Raw genomic sequence first — 26,936 nt, 5'->3', positions numbered from 1 at the left:
GAAGACGCGATCGCCGGGGAAGGCTCGGGCTAGGCTCGCGAGGAGGCGTCCCCGGGATCGGGGTAGCTGGCGCTGGGAAGGGGCTTTTGGGACACCCCGAAAGTGGTTCCAGCTGGGAGAAGAAGCTGCGGGCACTTCGGGCGCTCCGGCCGGAGAGGAAGTTGGGCGGGTGCGAACTTTTCTTGGAAGGTAGAGGCCAAACTCTGCCGGGGCAGCTAGGGGCCGCGCGCAGAGGGAGGAGCGGTCGGCGCGGCAGGAGGGCGCGGGGCGCGGGCCGGCCGCAGAGGGGGCCGCGGCGCGAGGCGGAGCCCGGGCGCGCCGCCAAGCTGGTGGGGGCCCCGTCGGGCTGCAGATTCCCTCCGGCTCCCGGAGCCGCGGCAGGACCGGCCAGGAGGCGCCATGGAGGGGAGCCCCATCCCGGTGCTGACGGTGCCGACGGCGCCCTACGAGGACCAGCGGCCGGCTGGCGGCGGGGGGCTGCGACGGCCCACCGGGCTCTTCGAGGGTCAGCGCAACTACCTGCCCAACTTCATCCAGAGCGTGCTGTCGTCCATCGACCTGCGCGACCGCCAGGGCTGCACCATGGTGGTGGGCAGCGACGGCAGGTACTTCAGCAGGACGGCCACGGAGATCGTGGTGCAGATGGCCGCGGCCAACGGGGTGAGTGACATGCCGGCCCTCGCGTCCGCAGTCCGCCTCCTCACCCTGCCCCCTCCGCCGGCCCGCCCCAGGCCCGGCCCAGACCCCCACCCTGCGCCCAGGCTCGGCCGCTCCCCCAGGTACCCTCCGCCCGCGTCCCGCCACCGCAGCTCCCCGCAGCCTCCCCGGCGCACCCGGGACGCCCGGGCTGTGTCGCGCCCGCCGCTCCGAAAGGCCTTAAGTGTTCCTCGCCCTTCTTTGAGCCCAGCCGGCACCCCGACCGACCTGCCACATCGCCCTGAACTCTCTCTGGACTCTGACCATGTCCTGCACCTGCTCGCTGTTCTTGACTTTCTCTTTCCCAGCCCTTTAAAAATATTTGCTCTGACCTTTTTCACTACCCTCCCGCTACCAGTATATTGATGGTTGTCCCCCTCCCCGCCCCCACTCCTGTATCCTATTTGCAGTCTTCTTCTACTCCACATCTTGGCTCTGCCAAATTTAACAGTAGTGTTGGCTCCGAAGACACACACACACACACACACACACACACACACACACACACACCAGTGTTGGTTACTGACATATTTAGCAAGCGTGGACCCTGAAGGTTTTTAATATCATTGGTTCGTGGAGTTATATTTCATAATTGATTTGATTAGGGAAAGGATGGGACGGGGATCAATTTGAAGCTATACAGACTGGACTCTCCGTTCCGGGGAGGCAAATCTCTAAATGGTCAGAAATGAGATTTGCAATGCTTTTCTTAAAGCAATTCCCAACTTCTCTCCAAGATGCCCTTTGGCAGTTGACAACATTTCATGCCTCTTCTCCCCTGCAGTTTTCATCCTCATTTCCTCCCCCTTCTCGCACGACTTAAGTAGTCTTCTTTTGCAATGTGAATTCTCAGACCTTGAGTTTTTCTCTTTCTCCTTCCTTTCTCCCTATCCTACAACTAGACGCACCTTTTGAAGTATCCCCATACCCTGATTTCCTCCTTTCCAAAGCCAGCAGTGTCTCAAGAGGGATACTGACTTCAAGGGTCCCTGAATTTTCTGTGGGAAACATTGTCTAAAAGAGGAACTTAAGCCTTGTTAATGCAGTCAGATCCACACACATAGAACTTTCCTTTAAGTGAAACCTCTGCAGATGTATAAATGAGTGTGAACATTTAAAAAAGTGAAACTAAACAATTATCTGGCTTTTGAATTCCCTCCTTCCCTCCTTTCCAAACCTATCCTTTTTAATTTTCTCATTTCTTGCTTAAAAAAACAGCTTTGAGGTTGTCCATGCTTCACATTTGTCTACTATAACTCCCCCTTCTCAGTGTTTCAGGAGTAGAGAAAGAGGATTTTTTTTTACTAACCAAAAAGCAGTTGGGTGAAACAGGGCCTGGCTGGGGAGTGGGGTGGGGTGGTAGGGGTGAGGGTGAGCTGGGTGGTGGAACTGTGATCTCCAACCCCAGCAGATGATGCTGCTGGAGATATAAGACTTGTATTTCTCTCTGGCTCCTCACTTGGGATTGATGAAAGTTGGCTTGAATCAGGGATTTGGAGAGAGGTTAACAAATGGTCTTTTACTCTTGTCTGACAAAGCCGTTCCCGTGGAATGATGGAGAATAATGAGCCTTGGGAGAGCTGTGGCAGCTTTCATACTCCTTCCTGGGCCAGGTTTTCAAGAAGTGAGAAAAACATAGCCTGTCCAGTATTTACTGTGGGTCAGGATAGTTTTGAAGTTACAGTTGTTGATTTGCATGGACACATTATTATTATGCTTTATTATTTCTTGGCATACTTTACCCTAAGGACTCTTCAATCTCTTAACTTCAGTGGGTCTGCTCTGTAAACACATTTTATTGACTTTAAGAGTGGAGTTTCTTTTAGGAGATAGTTAGCATACGTTAATATATACCTAAAATAGAGTCAAATTTAATCTACCAGTTGTTATGAAGGACAGAATGACAAACTAAAGTCCACACAGAAGCACCGTCTTTTAAATAATCTGAAAGTATTAATTCTAAGATGGACGGGCATGGGGGAAAGGGATGGTTGACTCTTATAAAGATTTCAAACAGCCGGTTTTCACCAGTCTTTTCCTCATTTTGTTCACCTTCGTGGGAGCTTTTGCTAAAGCAAAGTGAATAATCAGAAGGCTGACTTCAGGAGAGAGGCAGTTTAAAAGGGACCACCGTAAGCAAAATTGGTCTTGCATGATTGCAAATTGTTGGGGATGCACTTGCCTCCTGACTTGGCCTGCTGATTATACTCAGGAATGGGGAACTTCGATTCCAAATGCTTTGGCCTTTTTTGATTTCCCACTGGATATTCATAGTAAAAAAAAAAAAAAAAAGAAAATAGTAGACGATAGAATTTATTCTCTTTGAACTGACTTGAATCTAACCAGGTGGGCTGCATTCTCTCTCTCTGAAAAACCTTGGTTTTGATTGAAAAAGTTAATTTTACAAAGCAGTTTTTCTATAAAAAATGATAGTTGCTCTTCAATTATGTAATTGCTGGAGGAAAACAGAAGTTTGGAATTTCTAGAACAGTAAACTACACTATTAATATTTTAATATCTCATAAAGTTTGAAATAGATTCCTACACAAACACCTGTACAATTTGAGATTTTAAAAAACTTTCTCATAAAGTTATGAAACTTTCAAGCTTTCAGAAAAGTACAGAGAATAGATTAACGACATCCATATGCCCTTGTCCTAGATTGTTGACATTTTTCTATGTTTGATTCATCTTTTCGAGGGGCTAAAGTATATTAAAGTATATTAAAGAACATGACATTTTTCCCTAAGTTCTTCAGTATGGATCTCTAAAAAAGAAGAACATTTTCCTTGATAGTGACAGTATCATTAACATCCCAAACAACATAAAAAATTATTTCTTTACATTATTTATGACCCAGTCCACATTCAGATTTCTTCAATTATTCTGAAATGTCTTTTATACCTAATTTGTTCAAACTTGTTTCTTCTAATCAAGGAACACACACTACATTTGTCTTAAGTCTCTTTTAACCTAGAAAGTACCTCCCTTTTTATTTTTATTTTGTTAACAAAATTGACTTGTTGCTGAGACTAGGTCGGTTGGTTTTTCTATAGAATGTCTCCTCCACCTCCTTTCTGGAATTTTCTGATTACTTCTTTATGGTGTCATTTAACTTTTCACTCTATTCCCTGTGTGTGTATGTGAACTAGAAATCAGTCTAAAGGCTTAATTAGAGTCAGGTTTGATATTTTTTTATAAGATTATTTCATAGGTGATGGTGTGTATTCAGTTGCATAATACAAGGAAACATAATCTCTGGTTGTTCCATCATCCGTGATGCTGAGATAATTATAGAGCTATGGTGGTATGGTCCATTATTTTCCCCTTTGGGACTAGCAGTAGGCTATGGGGTGAACTTTGTACCATGTGAATATTCAGTTCCTTATCAATTTTTACCCAATTGTTTTAGCATCCATTAATGATACTGGCTTGAGTTGATTATTTCATTAAGGGTTTCAAAATGATGATTTTCAAATTCTCTAATTCCATCTACATGTTTTAGCTGGCATTTTTCTATAAACTGGGTATTTTCCTCACTACTAGGCTATTTGATTATTCTGTAATATAGTTCCTTCTGGAAAGACAGAATATGTGTTTATTTCTCTCTCTTTTTTAATCATCAATTTTCAGAGTAAGAATTTGGTGAAATAGCCACCTCCATTGATGACACATGAATTTTGTTTTGTTTTGCTTTCACTTTTTCGAATATCCCTATGGACTCCTGGATTTTTATATAATCAATTTGAATAGATTATTGAAGAATGAAAAGAAACTACCTTTTTTTTTAAATAGTTTTTATGGGGCTATGTGAATTTATCTAAAAAACCCCAGAAGTATTTTAATCCCCCTTTAAAGATACAAACTATGTCATGCTATATAGAGCAACAAACAAACAACAAAAAACTAAGTATATGAAGTAAATAGTGTCATTTAAATGAATTGAGATCAGACTTAGTTTGAAACTAATTGATTTTTTTATCCTATTTCTATTTCCATCTGCTTTAGATCCTCCTCAGGGGTTTAGATCCTCTATGTATCAATTTATTCTAATGTCTTAAAGAATTGAAAAGCTAAATGCATCATAATGGCTACAGGAATGCCTTTGCCCTTCTCTGGGTAGATCCATTTGTGGCTAAGGGCATCTGTCTTTCTTTCTCCTCTTTGTTAAAATCTTCTTTTTTAGTCCTAAACTACCTTTAATATTGGACAGGTGACAGAACTGTGTCTGCCTGAAGATGTTTCTGACTTTTTCTAAAGTCTCCTTTTTCTGAGATGACGTTGTATATTGGCACTGTCTAACAGAACTTACTGTGATGATGGGAATGTTCTGTAATCTGCACTGTCCTAGCCAACTAGGACACTTGACTGTTGAATACTTGAAATGTAGCTGATGCTGCTGAAGAACTGAATTTTACATTTCATTTAATTTTAATTAATTAAGATCGAAACTTAGGTAGCCACAAGTGGTTAGTAGGTACCATACTGGACAGCACACTTCTATAATTTAGCATTTAAAATGTGTGTGTGTGTGTGTGTGTTTAATGGAGCCAGACTGTTACAATCAAAAGCAACTATTGGTTAAATAAAAGGAGGTTGACAAATACTACAAATACATAATTGGCAAACCCAAACCAGATTTCTTCATACGATAACCACGCTCTCTTTTGACTTTAGCCCAGGAGGCAATGAGGTATGGTAGAAAAAGCACTGTATCAGCAGCTGGAGGGCTTGCCTTATTTTCCTAGCTCTGACATACCAGTTGCAGTGCAAATGCTTTAACCTCTTGACATACCTAGAAACCACTTGTTTTCTCATCTATAAATTGGGTATGATAGCATCTCTGAATTATCCTGAGAATCAAATGAAGCACTGCATATGAAAGCATTTTGTAACATCCACAGCACTAAGAAATACAAGGGAGTATTATTATGGTCAGCTGAATACATCTCAGATAATAATGATTTGACTACATGTATGGACTAACCTAGAGCTCTGTAACAAGTTTTAGCCAAGGGAAAATCCATTTGTCAATTAGCCATGCACTGTACTGGCCATATGATGATCAGCATTAATGATAATAATATTGGCATACAGTGCAGCTTACAGAATTCAAGAGCTCCTCAATGGCTTGTGAAATCTTTTAGAGGTAGAAAATGAAGTGAAATGATATGAGGAATGCTAGATCAGTGAGGGGCTTGGGCGTGCCCTCCGGATAGATGCTGACACAGGTTGTATTTGATTCCAACAGGTCATAAAGAGGTGTCTGTTTCCAAAGAATGAGAATACACTTGCCTTGGCATTTATGAGAACTATCTGGGCAACAAATTTTGGTTTGGTCCCAAAGACAAGGAACATATATTTGGAAGAGAAGCAGAGTGGGATATGGTGGTGGGTGGCCAGCAGTGATGAAAGAAGAAGGAAGCAAGAGAGGGAAACATGTACTGTAACACTAAGGCTTCTTTCCTGGAATGGATGTGGAAATCTGGGTGTGGCTAGCTCCAGGTCCTATCTCTAGAAGGGAAAAGAACTGGGTGGTGATTGCTCTGTATTTTCTATGGGTGTTCACAACAGAATAGGTGAATGGAATGGGCTACTATGGCCCAGATGTTAGGAAGGGCTGGCTTGTAATACATTAGAAAACCCTAAAGAGCCTCTCATAACTTTATCTTGCTTCCCTTCCCAAATCCTCATCCCCTGAATTGTGGAAATGGAAAATCTATTATATGAGCAATAGCAAATTTTAGGGAGCCCTTGGTTCCACCCTTATCCTTGTTTGGGTCTGTTCATTCTTGACTCTTTTAGCCTCAAGTCCTCATTCATTTTTTTATGAGGAAGTAAAAGGAGTGGGAGAGGTTTTGAGAACAGCTGGGCCCTCCCAGTTGCTAGGGTGGGTTATTTTAAGCTTTGTTTAATGTGTCCAGAGACCCAGATGGCATTTTTAACTAAGCTGCTTTATTAAATCTTGTGATAAAGTATAATGATGTTTATTGAAAAGACAGATACCCATCAGCAACATTATGTCTGAAACTTGCCCTAAGAATTTTTTATAAAACATCTGTTCCCTTTGTGAACTCTGGAAGTTTGCTAGTTTCTGTACAGCCTTGAGGAATAGCAGTTGGAACCTATTTTGGGGGAATCTAAGGAGAGGTATTGGCTTTACCAACCTTACCCTTCATCTTTTGGGCTCTGGCCACTCTTCTGTTAGACAACAGTGACATGAATGAACACTGTAATAGGATTATTTGGGAATAATAGGCAGCAGAAAAAAAAAAGTCTAAATTTCCCAGGGATTTTTAAATTGAAGGTAAAAAGCTAGGGCTGCAATGTCCTTTGTTAGCCTACAGCCTTGACAGCTAATTGCAAACACTCAAGATTTGGCCAGTATGCCTTTACTGTTTATACTTGCATAGCCAAAGGGAAAGTTTTCGGTTCTTTCATCTGACTTGACTCTCATTACTTATGAATAAGAGGATATCTGGGATATACACAAGACTTGTTAAAATCCACATTTTCTGAGTCTTTCAATACCTTTCATCTCCTGCATTGTTAGTGACGTCAAATTTTGGAGTAATGCCTGTATTTGTCTGAAGAAAAAAAATTTTTAGGAACATTGAATCCCCAAAGAAATTCTTTTTTCTTGGCATAAAGTCACAGACAATTTTCTTTCCAAGTCTCTACTAATAGGTGCTTTGTACAAATAGTATAATTACTGCCTTTCTATTGTTTTCCTCTAATAAGAGTCCAGTTTGGTAGCTAGGGATATGTAGTTTTATATTTAGACATTTATAATAAAAAAGAGAAAAGAATTTGAAATCATAGAACCAGAGTTTATCCTGATTGACAAAAGACCTCACAAAATACTAGGAGGAGAGTTTTACAGGAGATGGTTAATAGCTACAATGTATGAAAAGCTTTCCCAAATCAATAAGAAAATTCAAACAGTTTAAAAGAAATATTGTCAACAACCACCACAAATGCATGAAAAGGTGATCAGCCTCGTTAGTAACCAAAGAAATAAAAATAAAAACAATCCATTAATTTGAAAAAAATGGAAAATACGCAGAGCTGGCGTAGGTGTTGGAAAATTGTCATGTTTGTATACTGTTGGTGGAAGTTAAATTGATACAACTTTTTGGTCAGGCAATTTGGCAGTATGTATCTAAATTAATAGAGTACTTGTCCAATAATCTAAGAATCCCTTACTCTAAGAATATATCCTGTAAATTTTCTGATACAAATGTGGAAACATTTATGTACAAGAATACGCACTGCAGCATTTTGCTAAAGAAAAACTTGGAGGGACTTCCCTGGTGGTCCAGTGGTTAAGACTCCACGCTTCCAATGCAGGGGGTGTGGGTTTGATCCCTGGTCTGGGGAACTAAGATCCCACATGCTGCTCGGCTCGGGCCCCCCCCGCCCCCCCCCCCAAAAAACTTAAAAAAACAAAACAGCTTTATTAAAAAAAAAACTTGGAAACAATTTATATGTTCAGCAGTAGAGAACAGGTACATAATTTATGACACAACCACACCAGGAATGCATTAATATCCATAAATGAAGGACGTGGATCTATATGTGACATGAGAAAGATGTGGATGATAGTTTGTTAAAGTGAAACAAAGCAATTAGTAGAGGGTCATGTGTAGCATGATCCCACTTTTGTGTATATAATTAGGCATAGAAAATAGGGTTGGAGGAACATAGTCCAGACAGTTAACAGTGAATATATCTGGGGTATGTGGGTGTGTTTGGTGGGGGAGGGGAATCCTTTCCCTTTCTACTCATATACTTCTCTTTATTAAGTAAGTACACACGTATATATGCCTTGCTTTCATAATTAAACACATCACTAGAGAGTAGTTAAGAAAAAAGGAGAAACTCTGAATTTGAATCATTATACTATCATTTGCAACGTGTAGGACTGTGGGGAAGTCACCTAGTTTTCTGGGGTTTGTTTCCTCATTTATAAAAATAGGCACGGTCGTAATACTTGCCTTCCACATCTTCCAGGGGTTTTGGGAGGATTGAATGAGGTAATGGATTATTGTCAATTATTTTATTGATTCACATAGCACAATTATTACCAAACTATTTTTCTCTGATTAAAATAAAAGGACATGTGCATATATGCTTTTTATTCTCAGTAGCCTTACTGACAGAAGGCGCCCGTCGATGTGGTGATCACAGTTGCTTTCATAAGACTTTCGGCATTTCTGCAGGCTGCTGGCTAAGGCTTAGGTGGCGACTGCTGAACTCATGATCCTCTCCCCTCTCCCAGCATGAACGCTCACACACACACACACACACACACTCACTCATGCACACACAGACACACATGTACGCACACCCTGTCACGGTACTTGAGGTGGCAGCAGCTGCTCTGGCGTAGACTTTAACTCAACATAAAGGACTTCTTTTTGCATGGTCTGTGCATTATTTCCTATTATGAATCAGCTGAGTCAATGCCATGCTTTTCAATCTTAAACCTTTCTGAGGCTCAGGCTACGTTAAAAGCAGACCCACCCTTCTATACCTGCTCCACTGCCCCCACCTGAGGCCAGATCTTAATCTGCTCATTTCATGCGGATTTTCAAGCCTAATGGACTGGGCCATGTGAGGGATTACTGAGAGGAACAGACCAAGCAGAGGCTAAGAGACTCCACGCTCATCTGCTGAGTAGTCTGAAAATGCACAGCTGCAAGCTCTAGCGATGCTTTAAAGCATTTTGTCAGGATGTTTGTCAGGGTGCCTGTTCCTGCAGCCCTGCTGAATGTTTGGTTAGGAGGCATAATCTTTTTTTGGACAGCATCTCCCAAATGTAAAGTGACAGATGCTAACGCGGAATATAATACAGAAGACCTAGCTTTGCTGTCATAAATAACAGTAAATTGTTTAATCTTGCTGAGTTGTAAATCTGTGATCGCCAGAGGTCTTTAGTTCACTGGAACATAGTACAACGGTTGGTGGCACTTAGCAAATGGACAGTAATTATTTCCCAACCAGACAGATATTGGTCTGATGGAATTTACTCAAAGATCCACATATATGTATTTTAATTGACTGTGACTGCTACTCAGGGAAAAACACATAGCTATAAAGAGAGACTGAGATTTTTCTGGGAAAAAATACACACATATATAGAGGAATATGTATATGAATCTATATATATATATTCTATCTACAAAAGAGCCAAAGATAGTGAGTTTTTTCTTTTGGGATTTTATATATGTGTGTGTGTGTGTGTGTGTGTGTGTGTGTGTGTGTGTGTACTGTCTACTTATAAAGGTTCCAGATGGAAAGTGTTCTTAAGCATTTAGATAGTTTATCAAATAGCATATGTGTGTGCACATGTGCCCAGGACACCCCCTCCCCGAAGATACATCTTCTTCCCTGGATATATTCAAAAAGAGAGTAGAGCAGAGGCCCAGATGTCAGAAATATCTGAAGACAGCATAGAGTTGAAGGAGGTGACTAAATGTTCCCAAATGACCTATGTTTCTATGATAATAAATAGAACTTGTGCTGGAGTTGGATGGACCAATAGTAAGAAATATAAGTAGTATAATTCCTGCATTCCAGGCAGGATCTTGTACGGACAGCTTTCTGCTGTGAGCTCAGTAACGTGGGTAAGTTAGCAGTCTGGCATGGGACATACCAGTGGCCGGTGCAAGTCAGAGGCATAGATGGGGCAATGAAAATAGGAAGATCCGGGCCAAGGCGAGGATACAGACATGAGGTCCTGTCACTGATCACCATGGACTTTAGCAGTTTCTTAATGAGCAGATCTGGTGGTTAAAGAACAAAGAAGACATTGCACTTATGTAGGTGTGTTACAACTAATTTTCTATTTAATTGGTGGCAAGCTACTTTGAGTTAAATTTATTTCATAGGATGGGTTTAGTCCTCAAACATTTTTAGTTTCACATATAAAAACTTAGGTAAAAGAACGCTTTTATATTGGTCAGTAAACCATGGTACATTTAAATAATGGAAGACTATACAGCCACTAAAATCATGTTGTGGAAAAATAGTCAGTGACGGAGAAAGACTCCACAGAAGGGGTAGATATGTTAAGTGAAAGATGTAGACTACACAACAATCCCTTTTGTAAAAATATAAATATGTGAATGAGAGAGAGAGAGATATCCCAAGACACATAGACAAAGGTTAGACACTGAAATGTTTACTGTGGTCACTTTTAGGTTTATAGATGAGTTTTACTTTCTTCTTGCTTATGAGTACTTTCTAAATGTCATATATGTACTATATATACATATATTTGTCATATATATAAATGTCGTATATATATTTGTAATTAGAAAACCATTGCAGGTTAGTGAAACAACAAATGCATTCAATTACTATGAATTAGAAATTCATAATTAAGAATTAAGAAATGACACCAGCAAGGAAGGCAAGGGAAATATATCAAAGATTTACTGGGTGTCAGATGCTGAACTGGAGCTTGGCTGTGTTACTTTCTTTCACCCTTCATCTTTTAGGTAACAAAACTGAAATACAGAGGATTCAGGATCTTGTCCAAAGTCATATAGCCGGCAGGTGGCAAGTCCATTTTTGCATCATTTCCCGTTGAATGCCAAAATCTCAGCTTATCTCAGGGCACTCAGCCCTGCTTTCTTTACCCAGATGGATCCAATAGTTCTTATCCTGGTATCTGGTTGGGTTGATCACCTCATAAAATGGCAGCAGATAGAGCCCTTTCTTCTTTCACTGAGCCGAGTTCTATATCTTAAGGTAAAGATTTCAGTATCTTCCAAGCACTGAATTACCAGTAGGAACATAAGTCTCAATTTCATTGCCCCCATTTTGCACCCAAGGAAAGCTAGAGTGCCTGATCTTCTCAGTGAGACCTTGAGAATTGGTGGGCTGATTGAGAAATAGAACTTTGGCCAAACTTCCAGATGCCCGTGACTTTTCTGCACCTGTTCAGATGTTGGGAATCAAACGTGAAATACAGCTTGGTTTGGTTCTAATGAACTCTCGTCTCACCCTCCAGCCCCTGGGTATGTGTGTCAAGGCTTCCAGGGGAACAGGCATCTGAGGATGAGCTCGGTTGCTCCCATCTGGTCTCCGTGTAACAAAGCGTATAACTGCACAATTATCCATGTGCAAATGGAGAAGTCCCTTGACGTTTGGATAACTACATCCATGTCTTGAGTTTGTTATTTCTCAAAATTCCACTTAGCCATCTCCTGCTTACTCATATGCAGCAGTGGTCAGGGGCTGGTACTCCTCTCTGACAGCAGAGACGAGAGACTGAAGCCTGGCCATCCACAGCAGCGTGGCTCTGGGTTTCCTTCATGGCTTTTGTTTTTTGTTTAACCAAGAAGATGAGAAACAGGCATCTTTGTGTTTATGGCTTTCCATGCACTTTGTAGGTGGACATGGTGGTGGCTGTGTGGTCCTGTACAGCACTCTGTCTGCAAACCATCAAGGAAGTTTCTGTTTAGTGCCCTCTTTACTCTCTCTCATTCACTTTGGGAATTACAGGGATGTGACACAGTGACCAGAGGTTATTGAAGAATGTCATGCTTACTTTTTCTTTTCTCTCTGTGGGACTTTTTTTATGACTTATTTAAAGTTAAAAGGAAACCATAAAGTGGAAATCTTATTTAAGGGATTTCACACATGAAAACAGTCCTGCTTTCTTTAGTGTTATGTTACTGGGGAAAAATCATTTGGTATCAAAATTCCACGTCTACCCTGAGATTCTAGCCTGAGGGTTTAAGTTGTATATTGCTGCTCTCCGGGACTTTAATCTGAGCTAATTAGAAACTGAACTCATACTAAATCTAGGTTAGAAGAGTAGTTATTAGTGTTCTGAAAAGAGGGAGCCATCAGAAATAAAATCATTAAAAAAATTCATTGTATATGGCACACGTTGTAAAGTATGGATGTGCTGGGAGAAAACTTCATGAAATAAAATTTTCTCTATTTCAGGACACTGGTCTGTGGTATGTGGAAGGGCATATCGATTCCTGAGGCACTTGCTGTGCCCATTCATGGGTGGAGTAAATGGTGATGCAATCTAGGTGAGGCATGAGAGTTGGTGGAAGACGCTGGCATCTAGTTAGAAGCATAGACTCAGAGGGATTATAAGTAACTGCCCTGAGGGAAATGATTGATGGTAATTGCACATGGCTACCTGCTACATCCTCCCTTTCCCTAGCATTTAGCAGTCATGACTGGATAAGAACAAGTTCATGCTGGGTCTGTGTATCTGGGTGTCTGGGAAAGTGTGTGCCTCACGTATGTGTCTGCAGGCGCAGGTGTGACAGTGTTCTCATGGCTACCTGTGGATCCTGGTATCTGTCTGTATCTGTGTGCCTTCTGTGTGTGTGTGTGTAAGCAACACTGGACTGGGGTCTACTTTGCCCCCCATTCCTAGTGGGAACTGAAGAACATGTTTCTCAGTAGCAGTAAAGCCCACCCAGGTTGGTGCACCGTCTGCAGGGCTGGGAGAGGTTTCCTTTCCTCCAGTCAAAGACAGACTGTATGGTATGGGTGTGGCAGTTCCTCCAGTGCCCCTTTGGGAGGGTCAGCGAGGGAGCAGCAAAGTGCCATGGCTCAGACCACCCCAGGCTGTGGTCTGGGTTTCACTCAGGAATAGAAGTCAGATGTTGCCTGCTTCAATGCTGTAAACAAAACCAAAGCCAATGATGTAAGTAGACCATCTTTTTCTTGCAAGGTAGCAGTCTGCAACATTGGCAGAGGATAGTACTTCTAAGACTTTTTCAGAAAGGGAAATGGTAGTTTAAGGGTTAATTTAAGGTCTAAAATTGAATTTTAAATGTTGGAGGAGGGGAGGGGGCTTGGGGAAGGCAATAGCATGATTTGGGTCATGTTGAATTTCATGAAGAGTTTATATAATCTCATCTTACGTGAATTTTCATGACCCTGAACCCTCTCAGCTTTGCAGATGAGCACAAGGTGCCTCAGACAAGTGACGCAATTTGCCTTAGGTCAGGGGTGGAGCAAAGACTCATATACAGATCTTTTAACTCGAAGTTGCGTTGCTTTCTCTTTATACAGCAGGGCTTCCAAAGGTTATATTTCTTTGATCAATTACTAGATCTTGAAAGTCATAGCTTTTCTGATGACATTTGCCTTGGGCTAATTAGGAGAGGGAGAATTTACAGAAGAGGAGAAAACAGGCACACAGAGAGGCTAATGTGAACACAGAGGTGGAGATTGGACGGAGGGCTGGTCTCTGCTGGGGACACATAGGGCCCTCAGCGGTGGCTGCAGCCAGGTCGGCCTTGGTGAGTGGAGGTCCATGTGCTGAGCCCACGCTTGCCCTCCCTCCCTGCAGCCATCGGCCAGCCTGTTCACGAGCCCATTGGGCAATGACAGGAGTGGCTGGGGAAAGAGGCAAACTGGTTTGACAGAGCTGGTCCTTCTAGCCACTTGATTATTTAAATCCTCCTCTGCTGAGGTCACTTTTTGGTGAGCATTCCCACGGGACACAAATATCGTCACGATTTTCCATGTCTTATCTTAGAAGCCTCATCACCCGTTCTCCTGCATCCCCTCCAGCACTTGTCTCCTCTCAGAAGTCCCTCAACTAGAGTTATATACAGTGCCCAGCATGACCTCATTTTTTTTGGTATTGGAGGGTTAATGAGCAGATCCACACAGCTAAAACTTCCAGATAACTAGAATTTAAACTCCTGTTAATACTCCACTGACAACTAAAATGTTTCAGGTTGAAATTTTATTCAAGTGTATTTTCCCACTTTAATGTTAAACAGAGAAGATATTACCTTTTAAAAAAATTCAAATTTAATAAGATAAAAATGTATCTATGATCTCTCCTATTTAACAAATAAACCGTACATATTTATTTCTGTATTTTTCTAAGTGCTAGCCCCAAAGTGTACATAATTGTACATTGTTGTAATAGCTTAAAAGTTATTTTGATTTCTGCATTTTGACTTAGCATTAAAGCATTGTCTATGTTCCTTCTCTACTACTTAAGAAAGTGTAAGTTGTTATAGCAAATAAACTTGAATGTTTAAATGTTTTAACAAAACTTAAATGTTTTGTTATAGCAAAAAAACTTGATGTTTTCTTAACATCTTTATTGGAGTATAATTGCTTTACAATGGTGTATTAGTTTCTGTTTTATATGAAAGTGAATCAGCTATACACTTACGTATATCCCCATATCTCCTCCCTCCCTCCCATCCTCCTTATCCCACCCCTCTAGGTGGTCTCAGAGCCCTGAGCTGATCTCCCTGTGTTATGCGGCTGCTTCCAACTAGCTATCTGTTTTACATTTGGTAGTGTATATATGTCCATGCCACTCTCTCACTTCATCCCAACTTACATTCCCCCTCCCCGTGTCCTCAAGTCCATTCTCTACGTCTTCTTCTTTATTCCTGTCCTGCCCCTAGGTTCTTCAGAACAATTTTTTTTGTTTGTTTTTTTTTGGTTCCATATATATGTGTTAGCATACGGTATTTGTTTTTCTCTTTCTGACTTACTTCACTCTGTATGACAGACTCTAGGTCCATCCACCTCACTACAAATAACTCAATTTCATTTCTTTTTATGGCTGAGTAATATTCCATTGTATATATGTGCCGCATCTTCTTTATCCATTCATCTGTCGATGGACACTTAGGTTGCTTCCATGTCCTGGCTATTGTAAATAGTGCTGCAATGAACATTGTGGTACATGACTCTTTTTGAATTATGCTTTTCTCATGGTATATGCCCAGTAGTGGGATTGCTGGGTCGTATGGTAGTTCTGTTTTTAGTTTCTTAAGGAACCTCCATACTGTTCTCCATAGTGGCTGTATCCATTTACATTCCCACCAACAGTGCAAGAGTGTTCCCTTTTCTCCACACCCTCTCCAGCATTTATTTGTAGATTTTTTGATGATGGTGATTCTGACAGTGTGAGGTGATACCTCATTGTAATTTTGATTTGATTTCTCTAATCACATGATTAGCGATGTTGAGCATCTTTTCATGTGTTTGTTGGCAATCTGTATATCTTCTTTGGAGAAATGTCTATTTAGGTCTTCTGCCCATTTCTGGATTGGGTTGTTTGTTTTTTTGATATTGAGCTGCATGAGCTGGTTATATATTTTGGAGATTAATCCTTTGTCAGTTGCTTCATTTGCAAATATTTTCTCCCATTCTGAGGGTTGTTTTTTCGTCTTGTTTATGGTTTCCTTTGCTGTGCAAAAGCTTTTAAGTTTCATTAGGTCCCATTTGTTTATTTTTGTTTTTATTTCCATTTCTCTAGGAGTTGGGTCAAAAAGGACCTTGCTGTGATTTATGTCATAGAGGGTTCTTCCTATGTTTTCCTCTAAGAGTTTGATAGTGTCTGGCCTTACATTTAGGTCTTTAATCCATTTTGAGTTTATTTTTGTGTATGGTGTTAGGGAGTGTTCTAATTTCATTCTTTTACATGTAGCTGTCCAGTTTTCCCAGCAACACTGATTGAAGAGGCTGTGTCTTCTCCACTGTATATCCTTGCCTCCTTTGTCATAGATTAGTTGACCATAGGTGCATGGGTTTATCTCTGGTCTTTCTATTCTGTTCCATTGATCTATATGTCTGTTTTTGTGCCAGTACCATACTGTCTTGATTACTGTAGCTTTGTAGTATAGTCTGAAGTCCGGGAGCCTGATTCCTCCAGCTCCGTTTTTCTTTGTCAAGATTGGTTTGGCTATTCGGAGTCTTTTGTGTTTCCATACAAATTGTGAAATTTTTTGTTCTAGTTCTGTGAAAAATGCCAGTGGTAGTTTGATAGGGATTGCATTGAATCTGTAGATTGCTTTGGGTAGTAGAGTCATTTTCACAGTGTTGATTCCTCCAATCCAAGAACATGGTATATCTCTCCATCTGTTTGTTACATGTTTAATTTCTTTCATCAATGTCTTATAGTTTTCTGCATACAGGTCTTTTGTCTCCTTAGGTAGGTTTATTCCTAGATACTTTATTCTTTTTGTTGCAGTGGTAAATGGGAGTGCTTCCTTAATTTCTCTTTCAGATTTTTCATCATTAGTGTGTAGGAATGCAAGAGATTTCTGTGCATTAATTTTGTATCCTGCTACTTTACCAAACTCATTGATTACTTCTAGTAGCACTTTTCTGGTAGCATCTTTAGGATTCTCTATGTATAGTATCATGTCATCTGCAAACAGTGACAGCTTTACTTCTTCTTTTCTGATTTGGATTCCTTTTATTTCTTTTTCTTCTCTGACTGCTGTGGCTAAAACTTCCAAAACTATGTTGAATAATAGTGGTGAGAGTGGACAACCTTGTCTTGTTCCTGATCTTAGTGGAAATAGTTTCAGTTTTTCACCATTGAGAGTGATGTTGGTTGTGGGTTTGTCATATATGGCCTTTATTATGTTGAGGTAAGTTCCCTCTATTCCTACTTTCTGGAGGGTTTTTATCATAAATCGGTGTTGAATTTTGTTGAAAGCTTTTTCTGCATCTATTGAGATGATAATATGGTTTTTCTCCTTCAGTTTGTTAATATGGTGTATCACATTCATTGATTTGCGTTTATTGAAAAATCCTTGCATTCCTGAGATAAACCCTACTTGATCATGGTGTATGATCCTTTTAATGTGCTGTTGGATTCTGTTTGCTAGTATTTTGTTGAGGATTTTTGCATCTATGTTCATCAGTGATATTGGCCTGTAGTTTTCTTTCCTTGTGACATCTTTGTCTGGTTTTGGTATCAGGATGATGGTGGCATCGTTGAATGATTTTGGGAGTGTTCCTCCCTCTGCTATATTTTGGAAGAGTTTGAGAAGGATAGGTGTTAACACTTGTCTAAATGTTTGATAGAATTCGCCTGTGAAGCCATCTGCTCCTGGACTTTTGTTTGTTGGAAGATTTTTAATCACAGTTTCAATTTCAGTGCTTGTGATTGGTCTGTTTATATTTTCTATTTCTTCCTGGTTCAGTCTCGGAAGGTTGTGCTTTTCTAAGAATTTGTCCATTTCTTCCAGGTTGTCCATTTTATTGGCATAGAGTTGCTTGTAGTAATCTCTCATGATCCTTTGTAGTTCTGCAGTGTCAGTTGTTACTTCTCCTTTTTCATTTCTAATTCTATTGATTTGAGTCTTCTCCCTTTTTACCTTGATGAGTCTGGCTAATACTTTATCAATTTTGTTTATCTTCTCAAAGAACCAGCTTTTAGTTTTACTGATCTTTGCTATTGTTTCCTTTACTTCTTTTTCATTTATTTCTGATCTGATTTTTATGATTTCTTTCCTTCTGCTAACTTCGGGGGTTTTTTTGTTCTTCTCTGTCTAATTGCTTTAGGTGTAAGGTTAGGTTGTTTGAGATGTTTCTTGTTTCTTTAGGTAGGATTGTATTGCTATAAACTTCCCTCTTAGAACTGCTTTTGCTGCATCCCATAGGTTTTGGGTCATCGTGATTTCATTGTCATTTGTTTCTAGGTATTTTTTGATTTCCTCTTTCATTTCTTCAGTGATCTCTTGGTTATTATGTAGTGTATTGTTTAGCCTCCATGTGTTTGTATTTTTTACAGTTTTTTCCTGTAATTGATATCTAGTCTCATAGCGTTGTGGTAGGAAAAGATACTTGAAATGATTTAATGATTTCAGTTTTCTTAAATTTATCAAGGCTTGATTTGTTATCCAGATATGATCTATCCTGGAGAATGTTCCATGAGCACTTGAGAAGAAAATGTATTCTGTTTTTTTGGATGGAATGTCCTATAAATATCAATTAAGTCCACCTTGTTTAATGTATCATTTAAAGCTTGTGTTTCCTTATTTATCTTTATTTTGGAAGGTCTGTCCGTTGGTGAAAGTGGGGTGTTAAAGTCCCCTACTATGATTATGTTACTGTCGATTTCCCCTTTTATGGCTGTTAGCATTTGCCTTATGTATTGAGGTGCTCCTATGTTGGGTACATAAATAATTACAATTGTTATATCTTCTTCTTGGATTGATCCCTTGATCATTATGTAGTGTCCTTCTTTGTCTCTTGTAATAGTCTTTATTTTAAAGTCTATCTTGTCTGATATGAGAATTGCTACTCTAGCTTTATTTTGATTTCCATTTGCATGGAATATCTTTTTCCAGCCCCTAATTTTCAGTCCGTATGTGTCCCTAGGTCTGAAGTGGGTCTCTTGTAGACAGCATATATACGGGTCTTGTTTTTGTATCCATTCAGCCAGTCTAGGTCTTTTGGTTGGAGCATTCAATCCATTTACATTTAAGGCAGTTATTGATATGTATGTTCCTATTACCATTTTCTTAATTGTTTTGGGTTTGTTTTTGTAGGTCTTTTCCTTCTCTTGTGTTTCCTGCCTAGAGAAGTTCCTTTAGCATTTGTTGTACAGCTGGTTTGGCGGTGCTGAATTCTCTTAGCTTTTGCTTGTGTGTAAAGGTTTTAATTTCTCCATCAAATGTGAATGAGATCCCTGCTGGGTAGAGTAATCTTGGTTGTAGGTTTTTCCCTTTTATCTCTTTAAATATGTCCTGCCACTCCCTTCTGGCTTGCAGAGTTTCTGTTGAAAGATCAGCTGCTAACCTTATGAGGATTCCCTTGTATGTTATTTGTTGTTTTTCTCTTGCTGCTTTTGATATTTTTCCTTTGTATTTAATTTTTCATAGTTTGATTAATATGTGTCTTGGCGTGTTTCTCCTTGGATTTAGCCTGTATGGGACTCTCTGCACTTCCTGGACTTGATTGACTATTTCCTTTCCCATATTAGGGAAGTTTTGAACTATAATCTCTTCAAATATTTTCTCAGTCCCTTTCTTTTTCTCTACTTCTTCTGGAACCCCTATAATTCGAATGTTGGTGCATTTAATGTTGTCCCAGAAGTCTCTGAGACTGTCCTCAATTCTTTTCATTCTTTTTTCTTTATTCTGCTCTGCAGTAGTTATTTCCACTATTTTATCTTCCAGGTCACTTATCCGTTCTTCTGCCTCAGTTATTCTGCTATTGATTCCTTCTAGAGAATTTTTAATTTCATTTATTGTGTTGTTCTTCATTGCTTGTTTGCTGTTTAGTTCTTCTAGGTCCTTGTTAAATGTTTCTTGTATTTTCTCCATTCTATTTCCAAGATTTTGGATCATGTTTACTATCATTACTCTGAATTCTTTTTCAGGTAGGCTGCCTATTTCCTCTTCATTTGTCTGGTCTGGTGGATTTTTACTTTGCTCCTTCATCTGCTGGGTATTTCTCTGTCTTCTCATTTTGCTTAACTTACTGTGCTTGGGGTCTCCTTTTGCAGGCTCCAGGTTCGTAGTTCCCATTGTTTTTGGTGTCTGCCCCCAGTGGTTAAGGTTGATTCAGTGGGTTGTGTAGGTTTCCTAGTCGAGGGGACTGGTGCCTGTTTTCTGGTGGATGAGGCTGGATCTTGTCTTTCAGGTGGGCAGGACCACGTCCGGTGGTCTGTTCTGGGGTGTCTGTGACCTTATTATGATTTTAGGCAGCCTCTCTGCTAATCGGTGTGGTTGTGTTCCTGTCTTGCTAATTGTTTGACTTAGGGTGTCCAGCACTGTAGCTTGCTGGTAATTGAGTGGAGCTGGGTCTTAGCGTTGAGATGGTGATCTCTGGGAGAGCTTTTGCCATTTGATATTTGTGGAGCTGGGAGGTCTCTGGTGGACCAATGTCCTGACCTCGGCTCTCCCTCCTCAGAGGCACAGGCCTGACACCCAGCTGGAGCACCAAGACCTTGTCAGCCGCACGGCTTTTGGGAAGTCAGGTCTTCTGCTAGCGTTCAGTAGGTGTTCTGTAGGAGTTGTTCCACATGTAGATGTATTTCTGATGTATTTGTGGGGAGGAAGGGGACCTCCCTGTCTTACTTCTCTGCCAGGAGACTTGAAGGTCTCCTCGGCAATTTTTATTCCCTTAAAAACAATAGAAAATTATTTCTCACTCACATAATAGTCCAATGGGGATTTTGCTGATGAACAAAGACTCTTGTCCATCCTGTGAGTTAGGGACCCAGGTTCTTTCCATCTTCTTCCTCTGGCATCTCCTAGAGCTGTGTGGTCACCTGTGTTGAGTTTGTGGAAGGGGAAATATGCAGTGAGGAGAAGACGTATCTACTCCTTAACATCCTTAGCCCAGAAGGGACACACATTACTTCTGTTCTCATTCTCATAGTTTATCACTCATTGCGAGAACTGGTCATGTGGCCACACCTAGATGCAAGGGTGGTCTGGAAAATGTAGCCCCTGGCTGGGCAGCTGCTGTGCAGCAACAGTTCTGCCCTGTGAAAGGGAAGCATAACTTTTTGTGGACTGCTCACCAAGTCTGCCACAGGTGCTCGGTCTTCATAATAATCCTTTTAGATGGCTGGAGAATATTCCATAAGTTGATACATCACACTTTATTTTATAGGTTCTTCATTATTAGACATTTATAATGATTTAAAAAAATTTTTCACCTCTAATGAATACCACTGTAGGAAATGTCTACACATACATACCTTTTTCCCCTTTAAAGATTATTTCTTTAAGAATAATTCTGAAAAATGGGAGAGAGAGAAAATTATGAACAAAAGTTACAAATATTTTTCAGATTCTTGAATCTGCAGGTTTACTCCTTGAGGGTAGTGATTAATTTGTATTCATTACTGTACCTGCAGGGTCTTCTACATTGCCTGTTTCATGGTAATACTCAATAAAATAAGTTGAATGACTAAATAAATTTTAACAAAAGCATGTGGAACATGATTTATCTTGGCTCTGGCTAAAATATGAGTATAATTTTTGTCCTTTGTCTTTCCCATATTAATCAATGGCACCACCATCCATCAAGTTATTAAAGGTAGAAGCTGTGAGTTGGCTCCTTTCCTCACTTCCCCTGTTTTAGTTAGTTATTTCTGTGTAAGAAATTATGACAGAACTTAGTGGCTTAAAATAAACAAATATTTACTGTTACTCATAGTTTCTGTGGGACAGGAGGTAGGTTGTTCTGACTCGGTCACAGTTTCATATTGGTGGGGGCTTTGTCATATGAAGGCTTGAAGGGCTGGAGGATCTAGTGCAAGGTGGCTCACCTGCACGGCTGGCAAGTGGGTGCTGGCTCTTGGTGGGAGGCTTCAGGTCCTCTCCATTCAGGTGACTACACAGGGCTCCTTGAGTGTCCTGGTGACGTGGTGGCTGCTTCCCCCAGAGTGAACAACCCAAGAGAGCAAGGCAGAAGCAGCAATGCCATTTATTGGAAGTTACACACCGTCACTTCTGCAATGTTCTACTAATCACTCAGATCTGCCTTATTCGCTGTGGGAGGGGACCGTACCGAGGCATGAATGCCAGAACGCACAGATCATTGGGGGCCATCTTAGAGGCTGGCTACTCTAGCGCCTCTCTTCCATATTTCATTCCACGCACATGTTCTGTTCATTCTCCTTCCAAAAATATATTCAAATGTAATCACTTCTCTTCATTTCTGCTGCCTCTGGTCTAGTCCAAGACGCTATCCACACTCAGCTCTGCCGTGAGAGCCTTCCATCTGATCTTTCTCCTTTTGCTCTTGTCACTCTCTAATGCATTTTTCATATTGCAGCCACTCACTCATCATTCATTCATTTTTTTCAATTAATTAATTCAACATATATTTATTGTGTACTTAGTATATGCTGAGTTTGTTCTAGATACTCAGAGTATAGCAGTGAAAAAACCAAAGTCCTTAGAACTTATATATAGTGGGAAAATAAACAGATAAAATGGAAAATATTAAGGGGTAATATGTGTAATACAGAAGACTAAACAGGATAAAGAAAATAGAGGACAGTAGAGAAATTAGGGACTTATGGGTGCTGTACTGTATAGGGCTGTCAAGGGTGCTATCTTTGATTAGTTGACGTTGAAACAGTAACCCAAAGGATGGGGTGGGGCAGGCTTATGAATACCTGGATAAGAGTGCTCTAAGGAGAGGAGAGAGCAAATGGAAGGACGCTGAGCACACTTGATGTGTGTGAGGAGCAGCAAACCAGCCAGTGTGGCCGGAGCAGAGGGAGGGAGGGAAGTGGAGAATGGCAGGTGATGGCGGTCAGATCATGTAGGGCCTGGTAGACTATGAAGACTTCGACTTTACCTGGGGTTGGTGGGAGACAAGGACAGTCATTGGAATGCTTTGCTGATGTGAATGACTTGCTTTTTAATATGATCTTTTGGATTGCTCAGCCCATGATCTTTAAAAAATGTAACTGATATCAGTTCACTTCCACTGCTTAAAACCTTTCTATGGATTCCCCTTGTACTTAGAATAAAATCCAAGCTCCCTTAGCTATTATTGCTATAATTGTTACTGTTATTATTAAAATTAACACCCCATTATTCTCTATCACAGAAACCTGCTGATTTTTCCCAATATGTATCCAGCTAGTAATTACTACTACCACTACTACTATTAGGCTTATTTGTTTATAATCTGCCTCATCCACTTGAAAATATGTACTCTGGGGATGTTGTGGAGTGTGGGTCTTTCTATACTAAATTATCGCAAGACTGCTTTGTTTTTGGAGCTCTTGTGTTTGCCCTTTAAAAATTCTTTTTTTCTGTATATTTTCTCATTGTCATATCTGGTCAGTGACCTACTTCCAGCAATGCTATTGTTGGTGCCAGGGTAACTTTGCTGTTGAGCTGGACACAGGAGCTGGTTTTGGTTGCTGGGCTATGTTGGTACTTCTCAAACTTTAATAGACAAATGAATTATGTGGAGAAGGGGTGGGGATCTTGCTAAATACTGATTCTTATTCAGTAGGTAGGGGGTAGGGCTTGAGGTTTTGCATTTCTCCCAGGCTCGCAGGTAATGCCCATGCCGCTGGCCCTTTGAGTAGCAAGGGGGTTTGATCACCAAACTTGGCTGAATGCTGGAAACAACTGTGGAGCTCAGAATCCCACCCCGAGATTCCAATTTAATTGGTCTGGAATGCAGTCTTAGTACCGGACTAGACTACTAGACTACTTAGTACTAGAATTTTCTAGGCTTCACTAATGATTCTGATTTGTAGCAACATTTGAGAACCACTGGATTGGATGACGTTGGGCCCTATTTTAAAACAAAGCACATGGAGTAATGCTCTGCAGGGCTATGCTGTTTTCTTTCTTTTAAAAAAAATCAGTTTTGTAGCTATAGAGAGTCTGGCCACACTGATGGATGACCTCTAGATCTCTGCCTAGCATGGCTGGATTTCTCCAATGTCCCTAGCACATTCTGCCAAAATAGGACTTCTGCCTTCAGGAGACTGGGCCTTCCAAGTGCAGTTAAAACACACTTGCAGATGATGAGGATGTAGCAAATCAGGTCCCTACTGTGTGAGCTTGTGCTGAGGCAGGGAAGGAAGGTGAAGCAGAGAAGTGCTCTGTTTTTTTTTCTTGTAATTTCCAGCATGTACACGTGCGGTTTCTAAGCCAGTAACAAACTAAGAACTTCTCGTGTGATTCAAGCTAACCCTTTGGTCATCAGAAGTGGGTGTTTTTTTTAATATATTAAAAAAATTTTTATTTCATATTGGAGTATAGGTGATTAACAATGTCATTAGTTTCAGGTGTACAGCAAAAGCACGTGTTTTAAACTACTGAAAATCGATGAGGCAGATCCCATTTACAGGTTAACAACTGACTGTGAGATGTGGGTGTCCCAAATGGTCTTGAAGACATGGGGAAGGAAAGACAACGCCTGAGCTGCCCTTCCTCCCACCCCCCTACACATGCCCCCCACCTTAACCCCACTCAGTTCTTTTTGCCAAGTGATTAGTGTGTGCTAACAGAGCCTGGGACACTTTCTCATTGAAATGCACTTCAATCCCATGTAACTGGCTTGATTTTTTTTCCTTGGCTAATCTAGATTGGTCGACTGATTATTGGACAGAATGGCATCTTGTCGACACCTGCTGTTTCCTGCATTATCAGAAAGATCAAGGCAGCTGGTGGAATCATCCTGACAGCCAGCCACTGCCCTGGAGGACCAGGGGGAGAGTTTGGAGTGAAATTTAATGTTGCCAATGGAGGTATGTGGTTCAGAATATGCCTTAATTGTCATGACTTCTTTCTTCTTATATTGTCATAGTCTTACAGTGACCCACTGATGGTAGACAAGCAAGGCGGAGAGAAAATGGCTCAGAAAAATCTAGTGAGGTGCCTGTATTAGTCAGGGTTTTCCAGAGAAGCAGAACCAATAGGACACATAGATGGGCTCCAACCTACGATGGTTTGATTTAGAGATTTTTTGACTTTACAATGGTGTAAAAGCAATATGCATCCAATAGAAACTACTTCATTTGAATTTTGAATTTTGATCTTTTCCTGGGCTAGCAATGTGTGCGTGGTGTGATTCTCTCTCGTGATCCTGGGCAGGGGCAGCGAATGCAGCTCCCACCCAATCACAAGGGTAAACAGCCAATACACTTACAACCGTTCTGTACCCATTCAATCATTTCTGTTTTTTAGTTTCAGTAAGTATTCAATAAATTATATGAGATATTCAACACTTTACTATAAAATAGGCTTTGTGATAGATGATTTTGTAAAAGTGTTGACTAACGTCGGTGTCCTGAGCACTCTTAAGGTAGGCTAGGCTAAGCCATGATGTTAGGTGTATTAAATGCATTTTCGACTTACAGTATTTTCAATTTACAATGGGTTGATCGGACTATAACTCCACTGTAAGTTGAGGAAGATCCGTATAGAGATTTATTATAAGGAATTGGCTCATGTGATTATGGAGGCAGCGAAGTCCCAAGATCTTTGGTCAGCAAGCTGGAGGCCCAGGAGAGCCAATGGATGGTATGGTTCTGATCTGAGTCCGAAGGCCTGAGAAGCAGCAGAGTGTAAGGTCCAGTCTGAGTCCAGTTCTGAAGGCAGGAGGGACCAGTGTGTCAGCTGGAAACAGTCAGGCGGAGAGTGAATTCTCCCTTTCTCAGTTTTTTGTTCTGTCCAGTCCTTCAGTGGGTTGGATGAGGCCCAGCCACGCTGGGGAGGGCCGTCTGCTTTACTCAGTCTGCTGATTCAAATGTTGATCTTATCCAGAAACACCCTCACAGACATACCCAGAATAACGTTTAAATGAACATCTGGGCTCTCTGTGGCCAAAGCAATTTGACACATAAAATTTAGCATCATGTCGCCCAGGGTGACATGACGAGGAAATGGCATAACGGGGTCTCAAACCCATTTTGGTCCTCTGTACTGCTCAGCACAGTGAAACGGTTGAATGTTGACGCTTATCTGACATGGAAGGACTCTGGATTTTAAAGTTGGCACAGACCCTCAAAATCATTTAGATCATTCCTGTCATTTTATAGGTGAACAAATCAAAGCCCTGAGAGGCTGTTTGCTCAAGATCACATGGTCAGACAGATGACTCCTTAGCATAAGTCCTACATTCTCTCTTTCCTATAGTGTTGACTTTCTCTCACTGACATGCCTAGAATTATTTCACTTTTTCTTATATTTATAGAAATTTATAGTTTAGAAGTCCTAGTAGGGTGGGATATGTGTATAGGGGTGAACTAAAAAATTTTTTGAACATATATAAAGGTAGGAAGGATAATAAATGGATACCATGTATCCATTACTTTGTTTTTCCATTTTGCTTATTTTTTTCCTCTGAAGAATTTTAAGGTAAATTACAGCATGAAGATATTTTGCACCTAAATATTTCTGACATCTCTTTAAAATAAAGACGTATTCCTATATAACTACGTGATCACACCTAACAAAAATAATACTAATTCTCTAATATCATCTAAAACCTAATCTGCATTCAGAATTTTCCAAGTATCCCCCAGATGTTATTTACATCGGTTTTGTTCAAACCAAGATTTATCCCAGAACCATGCATTGCATTTGTTTTTTTTAAATTTTAATTTTATTTATTTATTTTTTTAATTAATTTTTATTGGAGTATAGTTGCTTTACAATGTTGTGTTACTTTCTGCTGTACAGCAAGGTGAATTAGTTATACGTATACATATATCCCCTCTTTTTAAGATTTCCTTCCCATTTAGGTCACCACAGAGCACTGAGTAGAGTTCCCTGTGCTATTCAGTAGGTTCTCATTAGTTACCTATTTTATACATAGTAGTGTAAATATGTCAATCTCAATCTCCCAATTCATCCCACCCCCCTGCATTTGGTTTTTAAGTCTCTTAAATCTCTTTTAATCTAGAATACTGAGTCTTCGTGTATATGTGGGTGGGGGCTGAATTGTAACCAACAACTGTTGCCATTATGAAGCATTCCTGGCCC

At 40.5% G+C, this 26,936-nt stretch overlaps 1 protein-coding gene across 1 annotated transcript in view; it reads left to right on the top strand.

Moving 5' to 3' along the window:
- Positions 1 to 399: 399 nt before the first annotated feature.
- Positions 400 to 26,936, top strand: part of PGM5 (phosphoglucomutase 5) — a 188,910-nt gene continuing 162,373 nt past the window's right edge. Inside the window, exons 1-2 of the mRNA XM_068553322.1 lie at positions 400 to 660; positions 24,535 to 24,697. Of these exons, the coding sequence (XP_068409423.1) occupies positions 400 to 660; positions 24,535 to 24,697 (424 nt within the window). The remainder of the gene's footprint in view (positions 661 to 24,534; positions 24,698 to 26,936) is intronic.

The sequence above is a fragment of the Eschrichtius robustus genome, chromosome 10 (assembly GCF_028021215.1).
Source record: "Eschrichtius robustus isolate mEscRob2 chromosome 10, mEscRob2.pri, whole genome shotgun sequence".
Classification (NCBI taxonomy): domain Eukaryota; kingdom Metazoa; phylum Chordata; class Mammalia; order Artiodactyla; family Eschrichtiidae; genus Eschrichtius; species Eschrichtius robustus.
The sequence above is the reverse complement of the archived record's forward strand: the minus strand, read 5'-3'. Positions and strand labels throughout refer to the sequence as shown.